The sequence below is a fragment of the Leucopleurus acutus genome, assembly GCF_964270905.1.
Source record: "Leucopleurus acutus genome assembly, chromosome: 11".
In the NCBI taxonomy this organism is placed as follows: Eukaryota; Metazoa; Chordata; class Mammalia; order Artiodactyla; family Delphinidae; genus Leucopleurus; species Leucopleurus acutus.
This window is the reverse complement of record NC_139152.1, coordinates 61,860,023-61,884,152: the sequence shown is the minus strand read 5'-3', so window position 1 is coordinate 61,884,152 and position 24,130 is coordinate 61,860,023. Positions and strand designations below refer to the sequence as shown.

At 35.5% G+C, this 24,130-nt stretch overlaps 1 protein-coding gene across 3 annotated transcripts; it reads left to right on the top strand.

The window, feature by feature from the left end:
* The first annotated feature begins 602 nt into the window (after positions 1 to 602).
* Positions 603 to 24,130, top strand: NAP1L1 (nucleosome assembly protein 1 like 1). 3 transcript variants are annotated; one of them, XM_082850305.1, is made up of 15 exons: positions 603 to 630; positions 4,886 to 4,971; positions 6,693 to 6,795; positions 13,487 to 13,628; positions 13,878 to 13,958; positions 14,694 to 14,822; positions 16,108 to 16,179; positions 17,016 to 17,155; positions 17,588 to 17,733; positions 17,827 to 17,846; positions 19,363 to 19,485; positions 20,245 to 20,274; positions 20,785 to 20,835; positions 21,850 to 21,893; positions 22,611 to 24,130. In XM_082850305.1, exons 1-14 carry the CDS (start codon positions 614 to 616, stop codon positions 21,883 to 21,885), a joined length of 1,176 nt encoding a protein of 391 aa, XP_082706431.1. In that variant the 5' UTR covers positions 603 to 613; the 3' UTR covers positions 21,886 to 21,893; positions 22,611 to 24,130. The 3 variants fall into 3 exon arrangements, with proteins under 3 accessions (XP_082706431.1, XP_082706430.1, XP_082706432.1); XM_082850304.1 differs by having other exon boundaries at positions 21,850 to 21,921; XM_082850306.1 differs by lacking the exons at positions 20,785 to 20,835; positions 21,850 to 21,893; positions 22,611 to 24,130 and adding an exon at positions 20,509 to 20,587.

Here is a 24,130-nt window from a genome sequence, read left to right as displayed (position 1 = left end):
ACATACTGTATGATGGCATTTCTATAAAATTCTAGAAAGTATGAACTAGAGTGACAGCAGAGCAACAGTTGCCTGGGGTGGGAAGCAGGAAGGGGAGAAGGGAGGTGTTCTAACAGGGCAGGGGAAATACTTTGAGAGTGATGGATATGTTCATTATTTTGACTTTGATGATGGTTTCACGGGTGTATATATATGTGAAAACTTGTCAAAGTAAAAAAAAAATCAACTGGGTTTGATCTGTGAGGTACTAAGCAGCCCAGAAATTTAAGCAAAAATTGACCATTCATGGTTGTTAAAGGAATTTGAATAAAGACTCTTTGTATTGTTCCTTTCCTGTGATTCTAGCATACATTAGATTTTCACCAACAGTGCTATTGTAAAAACCCTTGCCCAATAGATTCTGAATGCCAAGTAGTAACTTGTAAGCAGCATCCTCTGAAAAATTACTTCAGTGACTAGTGTCTGTGTTCCGTGTTTTTTCTTGAAATAGTTTTAATGTGATATTCATTTAAAGGTTTTGGTTTCAAATGTTTTTATTGGTTATAAATAAGTCGTATGCTCTTTCTTTTTAACATTGATGTTTCTCTCCATAGATATTTGGCGTTCATACAACATGGCAGACATCGACAAGTAAGTGGCAGATAGTTGGTTCCTTTTTCAGATTTGGCATCACTTTGTACCGTGTGATGTAGTTAACAGCAGTACAAATTATGTACTATGAAAATGTATGGTAATGACATGCTTTAGTGCCTGCTATTTTAAAAGTTGGGTACAATGTATTCAAGACAAAATATAGTATACATAATCACTGTCATAAATATAGTAAACCGTTTGTCAGTATTTATTCTTAGGGAAGTGCTGAGCACAATAATGAGTCAAATATTTGGAGAATTCATTTTTACCATTTCTCAAAGATTTTACTACTTGCATTGTAAAGTATCATACATATAAGATAAAAAGTGTGTGAAGCTTATGTGTAGAATTTAAAGAATAACAGTACACTTGTGTACAAGTTTTTAAAAATGGATCATTACTTTTAGAAGCCCTGTGTGCCCCTTCTCAATTGCATCCTCCTTTTCTCTCCAGAGGTGTCAGTACTATCTTGCCTTTTGTCTAATTCACTTCTTTGTTTTTCTTTAGAGTTTTACAGCCTACAAATTCTTAATCAGTGTTTACTTTTGAAAATCTGAATAGCAGTTACAAACTTAGCTGTGTAAAGAAAAAAGCAGTGTTAGTTGAAGGGTCCAAGGTAGGAAAATAAAAAGTAAAGGAGTATCTGGGTCATGGACTGGCTTCAGCTTTCCTGAGTCTTTACAAGGGCTTATTTTGGAGAAGTCATTGGGCAAGGTCATACATCCTGGAAACATAGGTTTATTGAAGTTGGCATCTGTCAGGGTTCTAGTGTGGATGGATGTCTTGCAGAAGTATGGTGAAGGAGAATGAGGTGACCTGCACTGTTTGTTGCTGTTTGTAATTTCACAATAGTCTGCCAACTCAGGAATAGGTAAAACAGAACATTTCAGGATGAAGAGGTTATGATGTGATTATCCACAGCTGTTGTAGGCAGCAGAACATGGAGGTGGGAGGGCAGGAAACTTATATCATAAGGGCAACACATTCAAGTACTTATACGAATTTGGCCAATCCTCCCATGTATACTGTCTTCAGCATAAAAAGAAGAGTGGCAGCAGACATTTTAGTGATAATGGCTGTCAAAGTGATTGTCTCCTGAATCACACTGCTCCAGTGTGGATTGCTTGACCTTGGTTGCCAATTGTCATTGTGGATTTATTTTATCTTCCTGGGGTTTCCTTTTGTCTCTCCTCTCTTGGGTGCTGTTTGCTATATCCCATGTTTTCTTTTTTTGGTTCTTTGGTTTAGCACCTTGGAAGAGTACAAGGGAAGTAAATTCTTTTGAGATGGCATGACTGAAGATGACTATTTTACCCTTCTGCTTGATATTTGGGGTGTAGAATTGTAATTTAGGAATCACTTTTCTTTAGAATTTTGAAGGCATTGCTCCATTGTCACCTTGCTTCTAGTGTTGCTGTGTTGAAGTTCAAAATCGTCATAATTCTTGATCATTTGTATGTAACACTTTTTTAAAAACGTAGACATGTATGTCTATTTCTGGAAGCTACTCTGGCTTTGGAGTTCAGAAATTTTTACATTGTTAGGTCTTTTTTTTTTTAATCTCTTGTTAGGCATTCAGTGGTGGACTCTCAGTCTGGCAACTTGATAGCTGTCAGTTCTAGGGAATATTCTTGACTTATTTTGTTGATTGTCTTGTTCCCATTTTCTATTTCTGGAGCTTCTGTTATATGTTAGACTGGTTCTTGTGATTACCTTTTGTCCTAGTTTCCATCTTTGTCTCTTTGCTCTTCTTTCTGGGCAAAGCTGAAGAAACTTTATCTTTTAACTCTTGTATTGAGTTTCTAAATTTCTGTTTTAGTTTTCAAGCGTTCCTTTGCTCTCTGTTCCTATTTTTATAGCATCTTGTTCTTACTTCACTGATTGTAATATCTTTTCTCTGGATGTTCTTTCCCCTGTATAGTCTGTTTGGTCTTAAATTTTTCTTTCCTGTTTTGGTCTCCATGTAGGAGGCTTTCCTCAAATAGGAGGTAATACTTGTTTGCTCTTTAAGACTGGGTGGGGGAAATGCATAGTTGAAGGATGTTTTTTAAAACTTAATTGGCGAATTTGACTGTTGGGAGGGGGGGAGTGCTTTCAATTTAGGATGTTAATGTGGGCTCACCAGGGCAGACATTTGTTGTGAGACTCCCCACTGTCAGAATGGCATTTTTTTCTGGGCTGGTCGCATACCCCAGTAAAGAGTGTTGGGGTAAAGATACGGCTTCCATACATTTGGGAACTAACTTGGGAGAAGGCAGCTGGGGAGGGGTCTCTGCATTCAGCATTCTATCAGTAGTATGTATATATCTGTGATCCTCTAGTCTGAGCTTCCAGTTCCCTTTCCAGAGAAGAAACTGTTCTGCTAGAGTGAGAAAGAGGATCTAAGGATTTAACTGTTCATTAGTTTTTGCTTAGTTCTCCCTATTTTATCCACCTTCAGCCCCAAGCCCTAGTTCTAGAAATGTCCTTTTTAAGATTCTGTGTTTAGGCTCGTTCTCAGCTCTACCACTGCTGACTTAGATTTCAGTTGTCGGTGAATTTGCTGCTTTTTGTCTCCTTGTCCTTCAGTATTTGTTTAAAAACCCCTTTGTCATAATTTGAGTGGAGATTTTGGAAGGATTAAGATCAGATGAGTATGTGCAGTCTGTCATCTAACGTTCATTTTGTCTTAAACTTCGAAAAAAGAGTAAGTTGTTTGTGGTAGCTTGATTCTGCCCTATGCTTCCCACCCCATTATTTACTATTGGATGCCTGTGAGCTCTTAGGAGGGTAGGAGGAAGAGGAAGATCCTTGTTCTTTAAAGCAGGAGTCCGCAGACTTTTTCTTTAAAGGACCTGATCGTAAGTATTTCAGGCATTTTGGGCCATGAGTTTTCTGTTGCAGCTATTCAGCTCTGCTGTTGTAGTGTGAAAGAAGCCAGAGACAATACATAAATTAATGTGGCTGTGTTCCAATAAAACTTTATTTACAAAAATAGGACTGGGCTGGATTTGGCCATATGACACAGTTTGTGGACTTCTGTTTTAAAGCTTTAAGTTTTAGATGTTCAATAAATGATTGAATGAGATGGCACTGGAGGAAGAGCTGTTCCATGTTGTCTTTATGCTTAACTTTATAGTGAATAAAAGATATTCCCAAAATAATCTGTATTGTTTCTGATGGGAAGGCTGTTTTTTTTTCCCTTTGTTGACAGAAACAGATTTTTCTAGCAGAATACAGTTGACCTTTTTTATTGTTCCTATATGAAAAATTAATTTTTCAAATGCTATTTCTAGACTAACCAAATACCATACTAAAATGTAAAATAACACAAGGAATTGTATGATGATCTGTATGTTGAGTTAGATATCCTAATTCCCCATTTTAATGCTGATTGTAATCTCATGTTCAAAAACTAGATTTTTAAGATGAAATGGGAAGAATGTTATTACTTTTTACCTTCTCTTTCAATGGTCCATCCTCCTGGCTTTATTCTAAGCATGAAGTAGACTCAGGTCTTCTTAACTTTTACTGTTCTTCCCCATCTCCCCTATGAAGTGAAGAAAAAAGGAAGGTCCAAAGATAGTAAGTACAGGCTGATGTGGTTGTTCCACAGCCACCAGGGATCCAGGATCCTTCTGTTTTTCCAGACTCCTTAATTTATTCTTAGCTGGTGAGTTCTGTTCTCTAGGATGCCTCATGGTCCAACATGGCTGCTGGAGCTCTAGCCATCATATCCCTGTTCTAGGGAGGGAGCAATATCGAAAAGGGTTCCAGCTGTTTACCATTCTATTAAGGAGGCTTTATATTCTACATTCCTCTTTTTTTACCTTACTGCCAAAAGATGGTTATATAGCCACATCTAGCTGAAAGGTAGGCTGGGATATGTAGACTTTTTAGCTTGGTTTATTACCATCTCATATAAAATCAGAGTGCTGTTACTAGGAAGAATGAAACCAATGGATTTGGGTAGAAAGCACATACTTTCTGACATTACATCCTCTGAATCACAACCTGTCAAACCACATTTTTAAAGCTTAGAGTATAAACTTTATATTAGACCATATGCTTTTAAATGAAATTTTAAGTATTTCCAATTTGTCCTTGTTTACATATGAAGTTAGAAAACTGAATCACCCTTTGGATTTCCTACTTCATATTTTTGAAAGAGGAATATTCACCTAGAAAATGAACTGAAGTTTTCTATAATTTTTTTTTTTTTTTTTGGGTAATTGGTATATTTGAACCTTGGTGTGATACTATAATATTATAGCAAAGAACAGTCTGAACTTGATCAAGATTTGGATGATGTTGAAGAAGTAGAAGAAGAAGAAACTGGTGAAGAAACAAAAATCAAAGGTATTATTTTAAATTCCTTCAGGAGCCAGTGATTGCTGGCGCGTGTCTTCTGGAGGGTAGTAGTAAATATCATTCTCTTTTTGGATACTTGTCCACTTTACTGACTAGCCAAACCTGCAGTAACAGTTTTGTGTGTAAATGTATGTTTGGGATGGGGAGGGGGAGGGAGGGAGGGAGGAAGGGAGGGGCAGAGGGAGCTGGAGATGGAGAGGATTGGTAGTAATCGAGGAGGGAATGGATGTAGTGACCTAGCAGAAGTCACTGTGTGTACGCTCTACTGCTGGAGTGATGTCATAGCTTGTCAAACAGTTGCCTGTGAGATATGTCTCAATTTAGGTACGTTATAGGTGGTGGTAGGAGTTGTTTCTAGTGGTGCTTCTAAATAACACTAGCTTAGACTTATTTGAAAATGTTTAGTATTTAATATGTAGAAAATACGTAGTGTGTATGTCTGTTTTTAATCCATTCCAGCCGATCAAAAAGAGACATTTATTAAATGTAGACAAAGTCATTTCAAAATTTTCTTTAGCAAATTATTTTTAAAGGGGGTAATAATGGTAGTGGGGAATTATACTGCTTTAGGATATGCCCTGTAGCTTAGGAGCCAAGAATATCAACGTACCAGATGACTCAACTTCTCAATTTTTTTTTTTTTTTTTTTTGCGGTACTCGGGCCTCTCACCGCTGCAGCCTCTCCCGTTGCGGAGCACAGGCTCCAGACGCGCAGGCTCAGCGGCCTTGGCTCACGGACCGAGCCACTCCGCGGCATGTGGGATCCTCCCGGACTGGGGCACGAACCCGTGTCCCCTGCATTGGCAGGTGGACCCCCAACCACTGCGCCACCAGGGAAGCCCCTCAACTTCTCATTTTTAAGACAGAATGAGGTTTATTCTGAAAAGACTGCTGAACTTCTAGCTTCAGCTTTCATTGTGCAGCGTTTTTTTAAAAGATACAGAACTGTATCTTTAGTGGCCAGTATTGGTATTTCTGAAAGCATGTTGGTTATCACAGCTGTACATCATCCAATAATAAAATCAGTATTAGAAGTAAATTGATGTTTAAAAACAAATTGGGAAAATTAATCGTAATTTTTTGGTGAAGTCTGTATTGATGGAGGAAATAAGATAGCAAAATAATTTGTTTTGCATAAATCTAGGTTATTTTTAGATTTAATATAATTTTTAGATGCCATTAATAACCAAATTTTGTTTGGCTTTAGTTACAACTTTTGACTATCTCAGTTGTTAACTTTCTCTGTTCAGATACCCACAAGTACATTATACAAGCATCAACGAAACGTTCAGATTCATTTGACCATCTTTGTCCCAGGCTTGAAACTGTCACTGTATTTGCAGTTTTCTTGTATGTGTTGTTTGACTTCAAAGGGTTATCAAGGATCATAGATAGGCATCTGGATGAATCTTTGAGCTTCCCAAAACACAAGGTGGGTAAAACAAGGTAGTAGGAAAAGAAAGGATAATGTTCATAGTAGTTGTGGCAGTGGCCTTGAGAAATGGTGTACGTTAGACATCATTAGAATCTGAACTTTTCCTGTACACTGGGTTTTCCTAGAGTGAATTTTCTTTAGCTTGCTGCTCGTTTCTACTCATACCAGCGATTTATGAGCTAGTCAGGAAAGTTTCATGATTGGATTGTCCTATTCAAATAGCATGATACATTTTCATAAAATCCTTCTTTCAATGCCCTTTTTTTTTTCAAAGCGCGTCAGCTGACTGTTCAGATGATGCAAAATCCTCAGATTCTTGCAGCCCTTCAAGAAAGACTTGATGGTCTGGTAGAAACACCAACAGGATACATTGAAAGGTACAAGTTCTTCTTTTTCATAGTCCTTATTTATCTTTCTATAATCAACGTTGCAGGTGTATATTTTTAAGGCCATCTGGGACTTAATGTATGTCACAATGGAAAGCTAGTGTTCATTAGTATCTAGTATAGGATTATTGGGAGTTTAAAATTTTGCTGAGTACAGGTTTAGAGTTGGTCTTTTAAAGTTTATTTTGGTTCATCTCCGTAGGGAGTATACTGATCTTAAATCATTTCTGAGATTTGTTAGAAATGCACAGAATTAAAAGAAATACAGATTTCTTATTTATTTCATTGGTGATATAAATCACTAATAATAGCTCAAATATCTTATTCTGCTTATAATTTTTTACATAACTTTATAATTCTAAGATCTCTCCACATTGCTGTCTATATGTATCTCTCGTCATTAGTTTCTAGCTTCTAAATGTTTCCTGGTACTCTGTGATGTGTGTCCACCATGCTTTATTATATGCTTTTTCCTTGATGGTCATCCAGTTTGTCTCCAAGCTTCATCAACACGAATTCAGTTGTGATGTTGTTCACGCTTGTGTATGTCCTCTTAAGGAGCTGTGTAGGAATTTCTTGGGATATGTACTTATCAGTGCAATTGTTAATTATGGGATATGTAGACCTTCAGTACTTCCAGGTGCTTTCTGCAATGCCTATATCCAGTATGTGAAGGTCGCTTTACCCTTGTGTCCTTGCCAACAATTGACATCATTCAGCTTTATAGTTTTTCTGTTTTTACCAATCTAAGAGGTGCAGGCTCATTTTGTTTTACTTGTATTTTCTGATTTCTAATGGGTTGAGCTTGCTTTCATAATGATTGCGAGTGAGCCTTTTAGGTTGCTCATTTTGTACCCTTTTGCCCATTCACATTTTGGGGTTTACTGTCTTTTTTTAAAAATTAATTAATTTATTTTTGACTGCGTTGGGTCTTTGTTGCTGCACGTGGGCTTACTTTAGTTGCGGTGAGCAGGGGCTTCTCTTTGTTGCCATGCACGGGCTTCTCATTGTTGTGGCTTCTCTTGTTGTGGAGCACGGGCTCTAGGTGTGTGGGCTTCAGTAGTTGTGGCACTCGTGCTCAATACTTGTGACTCACGTGCCCAGTACTTGTGGCTCATGGGCTCTAGAGCACAGGCTCAGTAGTTGTGGCGCACGGGCTTAGTTGCTTCACAGCATGTGGGATCTTCCTGGACCAGGGTTCGAACCTGTGTCCCCTGCATTGGCAGGTGCATTCTTAACCACTGTGCCACCAGGGAAGCCCTGGTTTACTGTCTTTTTCTTGTTTTGTAGGAGTCCTTGTGTATTCTAGGTTTTAATCCCTTATCAGTTTTAGACTTTGTAAATAATCTATTGTCATTTCTATTAATTTTGTCCATGGTGTCCTCTATTAAACAAATCCTTAATTTTTATGTTTGTTAAATTTTTTGACATACGGCTTGTTCTTCTGAAGATAAGTCTTTCCTTACTCCTTCTACATTTCCTATTGACTAGTTTTACCTTTTACCTTTAGGTCTTTAATCCCTTTAGAGATCACCTTTGTATTTCATATTCAATAGGCATCTTTCTTTCCTTTCTTACTTGGTGAGCTAGTTTTTATAATGCTTCACTAAACAGTTCATGCTTCCCCCCATTTATTTGTGTTACCACCTTTATTGTATATCAAATTCTTACAAACACCTTTGTCTCTGAGCAGCACTCTTCATTGGTTTTTTGCTTGTTCTTTTGTCATTGTCCCACTTAATTACTCTGGCTTTATAGTATGTCTTAATATCTGGCAGGGTGAGTTGCTTTCTTCTACCACCCCTCATCCACCATGGAACACACTTTTAAGGTTGATCTTACCATCTGTAGCCCTTTATCCCATGTATGGTTGAGAGTAAGTTTATCAGGGTTCTCTTAAAAAAACAAAAACCCTCAAAATAACAAAAAACTAGAATTTTCTTAAGAATTCCGATATCTTTTTAGTATTAGATTGTCTCATCCATATCCTTGTATTTATTCAGATCATATTCTGTATCTTTTATTACAAAGTTTTCTTCTTGGTTAATTCCTCTATATTTGTGTTGCTGTTGTGAATAGTATTTTTTATTGTATTTTCTGGTTGGCTGTTCTTGATAAAGGAGTACTACTGATTATTATTTTTTTAAAGTTGATCTTGTGTCCAGAAACCTTGCTACTCTTATTGTATAGTAATTTGTTCTGTCATTTCTCACATAGCCCCAAAGATCTTATCTGCAAGTGGCAGTTTTAACTCTAATCTTCCACATTACACCACACTGCGTGTTTATTTTTCTTTCTTTGTAACATTAGCCAGGACTTTCAATACTGTGTTAAACATTAGCATTAAAAATGGGCATCCTTGTCTTATTTCTTATCTTAACCAGGAATGAGTATGTAATCTCTTCATTAATGTGTCTGTTTGTGATTTATTATGACCTTTTTTCCTTTATCAATTCAGATGGTCTTTTGACTTTTTCTTTGAATCTACTAATTGTGTATTAAATATGGTTTTGGAAACCTCAGTTGGGCAGTTAATATTTTATTTAGGGTCCTTATTTATTAGTGAAAAGAGCTTGTGTGTGCCTGTACACACACACACACACACACACACACTCTCACTCACTCACTCTATCTCTGATTTTAGAGTCAAGATTTCAACTGCCTAGAAATGAACAAGATTGCTTTTACTGTTTTCTTTGTTTTCTGGAACAACTTGTATAAGATAGGAATTCCTTGAACAGTTGGTGGAACTCTTCTAAAAATTGACTTGGGCCTTTGGGATTTGGCAACTAGAGGTCCTGGAGAATTTATCCTTTTTCTTTTTTTTCTTCTTTTTTTATAACATACTAACTGACCTCTTGTGCCAATTGTGGAGTTTTATGTTCTTCTAAAACTGTATGTGTTTTATCTAGGTTTCAGGTTGATTAGTGTATAATTCATATTTTTAAAAATCTGATTTTTCCCTTTCATATTCTGTATTTTGTATCTGCATTAGTTTTGCCAGTTGTCTCAATCTTAATGTTTTGATTTTCCATTTGCATGTTTTTTTGTTATTGCTTTTTTTTTCTGGCTTTAATGTTATTTCCTTATGTGGGTTTGCTCTATTTCCTTCCCAGTTTCTTAATTGCCTGCTTAGTTCATTTAATTTAAAAAAATTAATGTGTCTCTTTTACGGCCATAAAACTGTTTTTATAAATGCTGTGTGAATAAGTATGAAAATTTATATGCCAAAATCAATAGCTTAGGCATATTAGTTGTATTGTTCAGATTCTCTTTATTTTTGCATATTGATTGACTGCTTGATCTAACAGTTTTTGGGATGAATGTATAAAAAAATCTTCTTAATTTATCTTTCTCATCCTATAATTCTGTCAGTTGTGGATTGTGTCATAGATTTTGTTTTGTCTGATACTAAGATAGCTGCTCCAGCTTTGTTTTGGTTTTTATTTATCTGGCGTGTCTTTTTCCATCCTTGTATCTTACTCTAGTATGATCGTGTTCTTCTTTATTAGTAATTTCAAACTTTACATTTCTTAGAAGTGGTATTGTTTTGGAGTTAATTGCTCTTCTCTTTTCTTATTATCTAATTTATGGTACTTTTTTCTCCTCTTCTGTTTTCCATTGAAAAGATCAAGTTGTCTTCTGCTGGTTTCAAAGTTAATACATTTTGTTTTTTGTTATTATGGTAAAATGGATCATAACCTAATACCTCAGTTTATTTACCCCTGTTGATCTGTTAAATTCACCAATAACATACTTCCTCTAGGCCTCTTTTTTTTTCTTTCAAGGCAACAATAAAATTTATCAAGATATTTTTGATTCACCCATATGTTATATAGCATCTGGGTTTTTTTTTTACTTCCTCAAAATTATTTTTCAAAATTATTTTTCATGAATATAATATCTGTGGCATACTTCCTAAAGCCTCATATACTTTATACAGTTTTTATTTTGCCTTCATATCTGAAAATTTTAAGTTCAAAGTTCTTAAATATCTTAAAAATTCAGTTTTTCTTGTCTACAGTGTTCTCTTTGAAACCCAATATCCCTCTGATACCTTTTCCTTTGTAGGTTGTTTGCTTTTTCATTGGATATCTTTAGAATTTTCTTTTTTCTTTGATAGTCATCAATCTCACTAACGTGTCTAGTGGTTCGAATAAGGGCTTTCATGTTTCCGTAACTGAGAAATTCATTACCCTCATTTCCTCAGATATCCACCTCCCTTCTCTTTTTCAGCTATTGTTTCATTTGGCACCAGTGCCTCCATGTCTCATAGCTTTTCTGTCTGTCTTTTCCTGCTGCCTTTCTGAAGAGGTTTTAAACCTCATGGATTTTTTCTTCAGTTGAACATACCTTTGTTTGTCCAACTTTTGGTTACTTTAGTTAACTGTATTTTTCATACTTAATATTCCCACCTTGTTTTAGCTTTCTTGGTCTTGTTTCAGAGTTAAGATGTATCTTTCTTCAACGCTTTAAATGTATTTACATTCTTGTTTAAATCCTTTGTTTAATAATGCTTCAGATGCTAAATATTTCATTCTTTCATAGTACTCTTCAAGTGTCTAGTTATTTTGGCCTTATACCTCCAGCACACTGGGCGATATCAGTTGCTCTAGTAATAAGTATTAAGGGAGGAATGGAGATTAGACTTCCGTCTGTAACAGTCTCATGGCGAAAGAGAAAGGGGACTGGTTGAGCCTAAGGAGAGCTCCAGTCACCTCAGACTCAGACTTGGCTGACAATTATAGGCAGTTTTCTTGGCTGCTTTGGGAGGAGCCAGTCTCCTTTGGTTGTAATCCATTGTTCCGGGATTGGAGGAGGTGGAAGAGTGAGTGCTTACGGGCTCTGAGCCAGTCCAGCTTTCATCAACTCTTCATGTTATCCTAGGAGCAATGGCACTGGGCTCTGTGAAGGGTGAAGGGGACAGGCAGTGAGTGTTGAAGGCAAGTGTAGAACTTTAAAGCTTTTCTGCAAAAAGCTTTCTTCCACCTTGTCCTCACTGCTGCCCACTCTGGTCACCACCACCCACCTACCCCCATCCCTGCCTTCCAAGTTGCAGCTCACCCTGTCTGTACCAGTGAAAGACAACCTTCAGTCTTACTCAGAAATTGCTCATGGTGTGATGGTGTGTGTGAGTGTGTGAGAAATAGTTGTTTGCTTCATGGTTCTAAAGTTTCCAGGGTTGATTTTTTTTTTTTGAGATGTGGAGTTGCAGGGAGGCTAGCTGACCAAGCTATTTCACCACCTTGACAACATCTTAATTTTAATTGTAAGAAATAAGAGTTTGTATTTTAGGTTTTTGTTTTTGTTTGTTTGTTTTTACTTCTGATTACCTTAACTAAAGTGGTTAAGTAGAGAATTAATTTGCTTTACACTAATCTGTGTATGGCAGGAAATTCTAACCTGGATTTTGGATCTGTTGTACAGATTCCCTGAACTTACGGAACTTTTGAGTGTGAACATTTTGGGGTGGTAGAGGGATTCATAATTTTAATCATTTTTTGAGGGGCTCATAAACTAGGTGTGTATAACCTTTAAAAAAAAATCTATGCCCTATAGTGAATTGTATATGAATTATATCTTAGAAAAGCTGTTATTTTAAAAATCTACGTCCCCTCTTCATAAAATTTTACATACTTATTTAATGTAATTTCAAATTCCAAATTAAATACTGAGACTAAAAAGAAAATAACGGTGTAGGATACCATTCTTTTTCCAAAAACACATATGCTCCCCTTCTTTCCCCTAATAATTGACACAGGTGAATATGCAGTTGACCCTTGAATAACACAGGAGTTAATCAGTAGTCATCCCCCTGTGTCTGCGATTCCTCCGTCCATGGATTCAGTCAAGCATAGACTGTGTATACTCTAGTATTTACTATTGAAAAATACCTGCATATAAGTGGACCCATGCAGTTCAAACTTGTGTTTCAAGTGTCAGCTGTACATATTTTATTAATTTATTTATTTAATTTGGCTGTGCTGTGCTACTTGTGGGATTTTAGTTCTCTGACCAAGGATTGAAGCTGTGCCCCCTGTAATGGGAGCTCGGAGTCCTAACAGCTGGCCCTCCAGGGAATTCCCTCAATTGTACATATTTTTAAAAATTATTCAGGTTATTGTTAGGATGGTTAGTCCATGACTTTTTTTTTTTTTTTTTGGCGGTACGCGGGCCTCTCACTGTTGTGGCCTCTCCCGTTGCGGAGCACAGGCTCAGCGGCCATGGCTCATGGGCCCAGCCGCTCCGCAGCATGTGGGTTCTTCCCAGACCGGGGCACGAACCCATGTCCCCTGCATCGGCAGGCGGACTCTCAACCACTGCGCCACCAGGGAAGCCCAGTCCGTGACTTTTTAACTTTTAGACTGCATTTTACAACTGAGATGCCAGCACTGACGAGCCCAGTGCTGAACTTAATTACGATGAAAGATTTAGGGTTGGTGATACGGTTTACATTTTCTTATCAATTTACTGTACCTGGTTAAATTTCCTCTTTTGAAATGTTTTATGGTCAAGAGGTCTGTGTATTTATATCTCTTGAATTTTAATTACTTTGAATGTACCTTTTGCTTCAAATAGGAAAGCTGTTACTAACTTTTATGCTTCAATTTCAGTATGCTAAAAGAAGTGTTACTTGGGTTTTACTGTGATGCTATATAACTGGTGCTTTCTAACCTTTCAGCTTGCCTAGGGTAGTTAAAAGACGCGTGAATGCTCTCAAAAACCTTCAAGTTAAATGTGCACAGATAGAAGCCAAGTTCTATGAGGAAGTTCATGATCTTGAAAGAAAGTATGCTGTTCTCTATCAACCTCTATTTGATAAGGTAATGCTTTCTAATACTTTGTTTTTTTAATGTAAAATTCAAGAAGATAATAAAGCTCTGGAAATATAAACAAACTTTTGTTAGAACTGTCAGCAAAATGGTTATTAGAGGAATTTGGGAGAACTATCGATAATAGCAATTCAAGTTGTATGAATTAATTAAATCTTTAAGCATTCTTAATGAGGGACATCTAGTTTTTAGCTTCGATGCCAGTGTTTTTATGCAAGTTCTTGTTTTTAATCATTTTAGCGATTTGAGATCATTAATGCCATTTATGAACCTACAGAAGAAGAATGTGAATGGAAACCAGATGAGGAAGATGAAATTTCGGTTGGTATTAACTTAAATTTAGTGTGTTTTTATACCTTGGAAATAATTATCTTTATTGTGAGATGGATAGTGAGTGCAGATGATCCACTGTTAGCCCAACTCCACCTGTACCCAAATTCACCTTTTCCTTGCATTTTTGTAGCATTTAAAGTTTATAGATTCATATAAACTTTTCATTTGAACTTCATGATGACATACAAAAGGATTGTTCCCATTTTTAAAGTGCAAATGGAAGTCTCTAAATGTCCTGCCCACAACTTATAGATGGCAGAGCTGTGATACAAATCCAGTGCTCTGTTACATGACCTGTTTCTCCAGCATTGATGTTTTAACATTGGTGATTAAGAGAATATATTTTGATTAAGAGCACCAATGGGTGAGGCAATGGACAGGGTTTATATTTCTTTTGCTTTTCCTCTTTACTGTGCTTAAGTCTTATTTTTTTTTCCTCTTCTCTCCCATGAAGCTGAATTTTTTTTTCCTACAGCTCATGGTCCTAGTGGCTTTCTTTTTGGAAGGGGTATGGTAGTAGAAATATTATGGAAGTAAGGTCTGGTATGGGTAACAGCAGTGTTTACACAATTAGACGAGAACTTCTTTGGCTAAATGTTAAAATTAGTCATTGAGGGTTTGTTGGGTTCTCTGCCACTGCATGCAAGTTAAGGGGATGTGAAAAATTTTATCAAGATGTCTAATCTGGGTATCCAGTAATGATGAATGCTGTCTTTTATTAAGGAGGAGCTAAAAGAAAAGGCCAAGATTGAAGATGAGAAAAAGGATGAAGAAAAAGAAGACCCCAAAGGAATTCCTGAATTTTGGTTGACCGTTTTTAAGAATGTTGACTTGCTCAGTGATATGGTTCAGGTAATTTTATTCATAAAAAACCCAGTTTACCTCAGAGGGTAAACCTTTGAAGTTTAAATGGCTCTGATGACTAGTCTCTTTATTATTGATTTTTATAGAATGATTGCTTTCTTCTTCTTTTTTTTTTTTTTTGGAGAGGGCCCATGCCACGCCATGCGGCTTGTGGGATCTTAGTTCCCCAATCAGGGATCGAACCCGGGCCCTTGGTAGTGAAAACGAGGAGTCCTAACCACTGGATTACAAGGAAATTCCCATGATTGCTTTGTTTTGAAAGAGCTGTTATTGGTAGAAGGAAAATTGCAGCTCTGATTAATGTAATCAAATAAATTATAATTTGTTTTCAAAAATTAGATAATGAAATAGTCCCTTTGGTAATTGCTTATCTCACTGTATGATGCTTTCTCATATATCCCTGTGCCTTCTGTTTTTAGATGTGGAGTGTGGTGGTAGGATGGGGGAGTTTCAGTTGTCCTACCCCAGAGACCTTTTCAGTCTGAAACAACTACTCCAAGGGACATTTGTATTTTAAAAGAATACTGTAAAAATATTTACCTATTTTAACAATTGTCATTTTCCCTGGGAAACTGACACAGATGTCACCTTCTCTGGGAAACTTTGCCTCTCCTAATCTGAATCATTTCTTGAGCCGCTATCATCTGCATTGTAGTACTTGTTACCTTGTATTGTGATTGTTGGACGTTAATGTCAAGAAAAAGAAGCTGTCTCAGAACAATGACTGCTTACTGCATTTCTACTTTTTAGCAAAGTAGAAAAGGAACAAGCAGCTGGAAATGGCAGCAATTAATGATTGGGGAAACTTTTTTTAAAAAATATTTTTGGCTGCACCACACGAAATGTGTGGTATATGCATCTTTAGTTCCCCGACCAGGGATCGAACCCGTGCCCCCTCCAGTGGAAGCGCAGAGTCTTAGCCACTGGACCGCCAGGGAAGTCCAGATCTGGAAACATTTTTAAAGCAAACATGAATTATTTAGACTTGATTTTGAACTTTTCAGCCCATTCAGTCTGTATAATGATGTAGTTCTCTATTTAGTCACCTTTTTTCAGCCAATGGTGATAGAAAGTAGAACTAAGTAAACTAGCTTCAGTATAAGGCATAACCTGGAGAATTAAGTCTTTATGGTTCATAATAGTACATAAAACTGAACAATAAAATGTCTGTCAGTTAAGTGCTTATTGTCTAAGAACACTAGTATGCCATTCAGATACTCATTTTAATTTTTTTTCTTATTTTTATCAAATTAATTTTTTTTTTAATTTGAAGGAACATGATGAACCTATTCTGAAGCACCTGAAAGATATTAAAGTGAAGTTCTCAGATGCTGGTCAGCCTATGGTAAAAATTTTGAAATATTTTCAATTTTGTAGCATTAGCTGTTTGCAAGTAGATAAATGGAACTTTCTAAAGAAAGGTGACATTCAAGGGTTAGACATGGGAGTGGGAAGAAATTAAAACTGATACTTAATTGATGGTAGGAAATAAATGTTTGGATGTTGACAGTTGTGATGCAGTATTTATTCCTTTTCCTCCCTCTGTAAACTATTTTTGAAATATAGTCAATTTTTGATCCTAGATTAAAATGTATATAAAAATAATAGCAAAGGAACATGAATAAGAAAATGCTTATTCTGTATTAAAAGACATGTGTCTGGGAATTAAATAAAACAAAAATGTTAGAGGGCTGCCACTTACCCATTATGAAAGATCAGCCAACGGCTTCTCTCCAAAACCATCAATATTATGTAAAGCATGGGCAAAGGCTCTGTAGGCTATTAGTTCTTATATTACATGTGATACGGTTGGGCTTTTTCTCTGTCAAGCTAGGTTCTAGTCTAAGGTTTAAAGCCCTCTCTGTGGAGATGGGGGGGGTGGGGGGTTGGTCAGTTTATTCAGCTCTACCTAACCTATGTCATAAACATGTTACTAAATAGTAGTGTTAGCTGAACTAAGTTTTATTCAGTTTATTTTGTGCCACATTTTGCTTTTAAGATACTTCGGGATTTATCTGACCCTTTCTTTCCCAGAGTAGGACTTTGTCACTTAAGATTTTATATGTTTATAAAAATCATAGATTAAGCTTTATTTACTGAAGCATTGAAATTTATCATGTAGGAATTTAATTACTTTTTATGATTTTTCTTTTTTTTTCTTTCTTTTTTTTTTTTTTTAAGAGTTTTGTCTTAGAATTTCACTTTGAACCCAATGAATATTTCACAAATGAAGTATTGACAAAGACATATAGGATGAGGTCAGAACCAGATGATTCTGATCCTTTTTCTTTTGATGGACCAGAAATTATGGGTTGTACAGGGTAAGTTTAATTTTATTACTTTAACAGAGTGTTATATCTGTTTTTGCTTTACTTATGATTTGTGATATTTGGTATCTTCTAGTGTGTCTGCTTAGTACATACATACATTTTTATCTCCAAACATTTCAGTAAAACGTTTGCTGAGAAGGGCTTATTCATTTTCCTAGAATTCTCCATAGACCATTACAGATATTTTTCCAAAGGAGTGTACATTTAAATTTATTGTGAGTTTGTGGTAATTGTAAATATATTTATTGAAAAAGTTTGTTTAGAAATAAAAATTTTCTCTTTGTACTGCTACAAAAAGCTGCACAAATTTCCCCTCTAAATTTGAAATTAAATAGAAATTTAATTAGAAAAATCTCAGCTTTCCTAGCAATTGAAAGTAATGTGTTAATTGTGATAGACCATCTCTCCCCTTTGTTTTGGAAGGTGCCAGATAGATTGGAAAAAAGGGAAGAATGTCACTTTGAAAACCATTAAGAAGAAGCAGAAACACAAGGGACGTGGGACAGTTCGTACTGTGACCAAAACAGTTTCTAATGACTCTTTCTTTAATTTTTTTGCCCCTCCTGAAGGTAAATAGTGTTTTACTTTGGGTATTTATGGTTGTTTTATTGTAAGCTTTGTTTACTTTTTATTCATTTGAATTTCTTTTCTCAATTTTGCAGTTCCTGAGAGTGGAGATCTGGTAAGCTGAATTGTTATTTATTTGTTGAATTGTTTACTAAATATGAAATTAAAGGACTGGTTCTTAAATGTAGGGAGTAGAATAGTTGCTACTAGTATTTTGTTCTGAGGCTTGCAATGCATAGAGGAAGACCTTTACGCATATGAAAAATTACTCCATTTAAAATGCTTTTGAGGCTTCCCTGGTGGCGCAGTGGTTGAGAGTCCGCCTGCCGATGCAGGGGATGTGGGTTTGTGCCCCGGTCCGGGAGGATCCCACATGCCGTGGAGCGGCTGGGCCTCTGAGCCATGGCCGCTGAGCCTGCACGTCCAGAGCCTGTGCTCCGCAACAGGAGAGGCCACAGCAGTGAGAGGCCCGCGTACCGCCAAAAAAAAAAAAAAAAAAAAAAAAAATAGCTTTTGGTGCTTCTACTGAGAAATGGTGAAAGGCTAAAGAGAGTCCTTTCTTCTGAGACTTGCAAATACTGCTGTGAGGGATTCAAGTTTCCAAGACTAGTTTTCTTCCTTATTGAAAATAGAATGTATTAAATCATTTATACTATTTACTAAACACTAACCAGATTGTACTTAGAGTTCTTTGTGTGGTTATTATTCCGATGGAAATTTGGTTTTATATATGTGGTCATATAGCCGAAAACTGTGAAATGTGCATAGCACACAGCCAGGAATGAGGAACAGCCTTAAAGAAATCTACACAGGCAAGGTAGGCTAGTTCAGTTTTGAATTTGGCTTAAGTCTGTTGCGAAATATTGATGGTACCAACACAATCTTGAGTTATGGATAGAACACCTCTGCCTGTGATTAGAATTCTTTCCTTCAAAGTCTTCCCCCACGACCCTTTGGTGTTTTATTGTTGTTGTTGTTAGAGTGGATTATGTTGATGAATCAAAATAAACATTCAGGAATTCACAGAATAGTTACTCAGTGTTTAGTATCATAGAACTAGAACTTTAGTATCGTGGAATGATTTTAATTTTGAATAATATCAACAGCATTTCTGTGCTGTACTTTGCCATTAAGTAGAAATCCTAGATTGACTTAGTCTTTATCAAGTAGGACAGTATCTCACTTGGCATTACACAGACGCTTGGATGCTGTCTTTTAGGAAGTGTGAAATGATCTTCTCTGGTCTTAGGTGCCATATACATAACGTTATTTGGAAAAGCCTGAGATTCTTTCTTGCTGTTATTCCGGTTGGTGTTTTCAGTAATTAATATTTTAAAAAGAAAGTTGTAGTCATATAGCAAAGTTGCTTTTGTAACTTTTAAGCTAGAGAAAACTTAAGCGATAACCAGTATGTATACTGGCCTGCTTATTTTTATTAAACTTATTTTTATTAAAAACCTGTAAACCTAGGGCATATGTAGAGACTATTTGATCATGCACATGTAAGATAATTTTAAAAGTTTGAAGTTAAAAGTGAAGTTGAGAGTTTCTGCATATGATTTAAATCCAAGTCTCGCATATGCCAAATTAAATAAGTTATTAAATCCTGTGCTTTTATTTTTCTTTAACAGGATGATGATGCTGAAGCTATCCTTGCTGCGGACTTTGAAATTGGTCACTTTTTACGTGAGCGCATAATCCCAAGATCAGTGTTATACTTTACTGGAGAAGCTATTGAAGATGATGATGATGATGTGAGTGAATTTGAATCCAGCAGTGAAATCGTTTGATGAGGGTGTGATAGTCAGAATCGGTGAGAGGTTTAATGAATAGATGCAATTGTTAAAAAGCAAGACAGAATAATTCAAAATTAGGCTGATTACTTATGTCCTTTTAGATAACCTCCTTGAATTAAGTAGGCCCTTTTAGGATCTTTGGGTTCATTTATTGCAGTTTTTATTTTCCTGCTATTAGGAAGGCTACTTTCTCTGAAGTAGTAAAACTTTACTATGTTGGGTTAGTGTTGTAAATCCATTACACATCTTTGACCAAACAAAACGTAACCTTGTACATTTTCTACTACTGATAAAAATCTTTATTAGGAAGCATGGAATTTTTATCCATAGGAATATTAAGTAACGATTAAGGTAAAATTAGGCTGTTCTCAAATATTTTGTATATCTTTCTTGTTAAATGGCAATCATTCACATAGCCTTTAGGTCCTTTTTGTACAGGCAAGTAATATTTACAGTCATAGTTATCTGATCATACTTCATCCATGATTGTACTGTGTTCTTTATTTTAATTTTTTAAAGTGTCAGGTTTAGATAATGGCACTGAGCTGGGTGATTCCTGAAGCTATTGTCCTTGTTTTAATTTATAATCAGTCACTATAGGGAATGTATTTTTTCCTCTCTTTAGATATTAGGGGATACAATGGTGGATATTAACTAAATGCTACTTTCAGATGTTTGTTAGTGTCATTCAAATGTCTCCTTTTTTCCCTTTTTTAGTATGATGAAGAAGGTGAAGAAGCGGATGAGGTAATGTTTACCAAATGAGCAAATAATTCTGTTTAACACATTGAGAAGCAAATTGAGTGACTTATGTATTCCTTTGCTATAAATCATTACTCTGTGATATGGGATAAAAAAGTTTTTGGAAAAAAATATGGTTTTAGAATTCTACAGCCAAACAATGTATGTATGAGGTTTCAATAAATAAATTGTAAAACTCAGAACATTTTTTTTATTTCAAATAATTCTGTTCTGCTGCAGGGTTATCAGCTCTTTGAAGAAGTCAAAAGCTGCAGTAAACTTTTTCAACGTTGGCTGCAGTAAATCTTTTCAATAAAACCTGTCTGGATGTCTCAAGTTGTGTTGGGAAATCTTTCATATTAGAAGCTTTCAAATTAAATTGCATTGTCACCAAACTCTGTAATCATGAAAATCTGTTGACTTATAGAGTAACTTGTATTAAATTCTCCCTACATTATGAGCCGTTTCTTCCTATTATGTACCTACTTCATGGATGCATTTTGAACTTTAATATAGGAAGGGGAAGAAGAAGGAGATGAGGAAAATGATCCAGACTATGACCCAAAGGTGAGCAAAATTAGTGCTGCTTTCTGTTAAATTTAAGGCAGATTAAATATGAGTTAGTGTTTCTTAATGTAAAGTTTATTTTAGTCTATTAAAGTCTTTAATAAATCTCTCCTCACTGGCATTTCAATAGTACATGTAATTTCAATGCACCTTTCCTAAGAAACGTTTATTTTTGGTTCTGACCTTTATTTTTCCTAGTTTCAGGCGAAATAACCCTAGGTTCTATTTTAATGGCACATTATCTTGGGCATTTTTTTTTTAATGTTTTTTTTAGAAGCACTTAAAATTACTTATTGCTTGTGTTCTTTAGGTTGTTTTCTCCCCAAAGGAAAGCTTATAATAAACATAGGTCAGTTTTTAAATCATCTGAATGCAGGAGTGCACAGGAATAGGGGAGCAATACTCCTAGGTTCTCCCAGTCATCTCTTTGCTCCATATCTGAGAGTCCCAGTTTCTTATTCCTGGGAAGTTGTCATGTGGACCTTATCTCCCACAGAATGCTTAGTATGTTATCAGAATTCATTTGGAACTTCTGGTTTCTCTTTAATGTATTTATTCATTTGCTTGTGCTGTAAAAATATCCAGAAGATACTTTAACCTAGTGAGCAGGTAACAGAGGGTAGTTAAAAAAAATCAAATATTCTAATAGGCATGAATTGGGGTTAACAGCTAAATATGAATGGAATTAGTATTTTAGAATAACTGATCTATTAAAAGGCAAAAATAATTGGTAATATGACTTAACAAATTGCTTGGCTATTTTAAGATGATAGCTTAATGTTTTCACTTTATGGAGTTCATTCTACAATGTAAAATTGGGGCTTTTATTTTTTAGCATTTTTGTGACTTGGTAATATTTGAATAAATAATTTGCCATCATTTAGTTTTCTAAATTTGGCAGAAATTTTGACGGAACAGTGAGATAATGTGATAATTAAGATAGTTAACTACTATTGAAAAATAAATTGAAGCAGGTAGAAAAAGATAGATTGACTTGTTGTTTTCCTTTAACAGAAGGATCAAAACCCAGCAGAGTGCAAGCAGCAGTGAAGCAGGATGTATGTGGCCTTGAGGATAACCTGCACTGTAATAGCCTAAACACAACTATTATTTACTTACAGCCTTATGTTTTTGTATTTTCTTGGTAGACTCAAGTTTTTTTTTAAAGGAAAGGAACTGATATTTTAAAGACCAAATTTGTTCTACTTAGCATTTTAACTAGTTTTTCTGCCAGATACATTGAATGCACAAATTCTCTCACGCATGTTTGTTCATTGCTACATATTTGGTTCTTCCTGGAGTATTTTTATCTTGTAACTACTAGATTACAGTTATGAAAATGAACAGAACTGTGAAATGAACCAGATTTTTTGTCTTGCTAATTTTTTTCCTGAAGAACCAAAGTATTTTTTCAGCGGGTAGTTGAATGGGTTTAAGTTCGCTTGCACTAGCTGTGCCTTTCATTACTTTGTTACAGAAATACGGTGACTTATACTAAGACAATTCATCATTTAAAAAACAATACTTGTCAAGACAAGTATATGGTTAAGAATTTCCAGTAAGACCACACCTGATAACTTAGATTGTTAATGGATTTTTGTATTTCAGGTGACAGTTACTATAAAGAAATCTTATTAACTAATAGTATGGTTATTGGTTACCACAGGGAGGTGAATAAAACCTAGTATTTTCAGAAGTTAAGTCTCATTATTTTTATTTTAACTGTACTTTTAAAATTTAACCTCCATTAACTAAGCATCTTTTCTTTGTGGTAGGGTCTACCTTCTGCTTCCCTGGAAAGGATGAATTTACATCATTTGACAAGCCTATTTCAAGTTTTTTGTTGTTTGTTTGCTCGTTTTTGTTTTTGCAGCCTAAAATAAAAATGTCAAATATAATTTTAGTTCTCCAGAGATAATGTCTTAATTTTGTACTAATTCAGGTAGAAGCAGAGGCCTAGCTTAAATTATGTACCCAGTTTACCGCATTATTGAAAAGGGTGCCAACTTTGGAAGAGGTACTACATCTCCTAATGAGAGAGTATTAAAAAAGAAAACAAAATCTTAAATGATTTAATGTTTTTAATAGAAAGATTAAAAGGGTAAATTTTATTTCCTTTGGTCAGAACTAGACAAAAGGCCCCAAGCCTCTACAGTTAATTCCAATTCTTATTCCTTAAAGTATGAGTGTGTCACTTACCCACGCCTTTTGTTTTACTATCTATTAAAATGGGTAGTACTGTTTACTTAACTACCTCACAGATGTGTTAAGGCATATTAAGTTAAATTTTATGAAATGTTTCTCAGTCTCATCCAAAGCTCAAAAGTTTGGACCTATTTGTACCACAAGTATGTGATATTCAGCATTTTATTTATACCAAGGTCTGATAGTTAAACTGGAAAACAAAGATTAAGGACCTTTATTCTGGATCCGGTCAGGCAACCCTTGCAGATCTTTGTGTGGCTCCTATTTTAATAGAAGTGGATGGATGAGCAACTGTTTGAAAAGGTCCAAGAATTTTTTTCCAGCTCTTTTAATTATGACCATATTGTAGTAAATACTGCAGATATCATGGGACTAAAGTAGAAATAAGACCATTTTTAGAGGGGGGGAAATGCCATTAAATTAGAGACTGTAGAGCCACGTTTAAAATACCTCAGGCTAATTACTGTTACTTTTGCGGATGGACTTTAAAGCTTTGGCAGTGAGGATGGACTAATTGGGTTGTAATTATAGGAAGGCCTTAGAGTTCCTTCTATATTATTAACTACTGGAAATCCTTAACCAATTGCAGTAGCTTATAGGGGGGGAAAGGGGAAAATGCCATGAAAACACTTGTTTTTCCTCTTTATTTTCAAAATGATTTTGGTTGTTTTGATTAGACATTCTGTGACTTTTTTTTTTCTTTTGTACCCATAGCTCACCTGAACACAGCTTTTTCTGAACTTAAAATTTTTAATCTAAAGATAGAATCCCATTTTTAATGAACTTAAAGAAGTAGCAAAATCACTATTTTTTTTTATTCCTTTAGGAAATAGCTGTTGCCAAAGTGAAGAGGTAGATACTATTTCATCTTGTTATATAAGGGGGAATATGGTTTGCAGAGGAATTGTTTTTTTAAATAAAGTTGGAGTTTCAAGGGATATCAGTGTTCATCTATGCCATCTTTCCAGTTTCAAAATGGTTCTATTCCATTCTAGAAATTTGACATATGTAATTTGAAATCCTTAATAAAACTGCATTTAATTTTATAAAATGTACTGGTGATATTTTGGGTGGTTTTTAAAAAAGAATG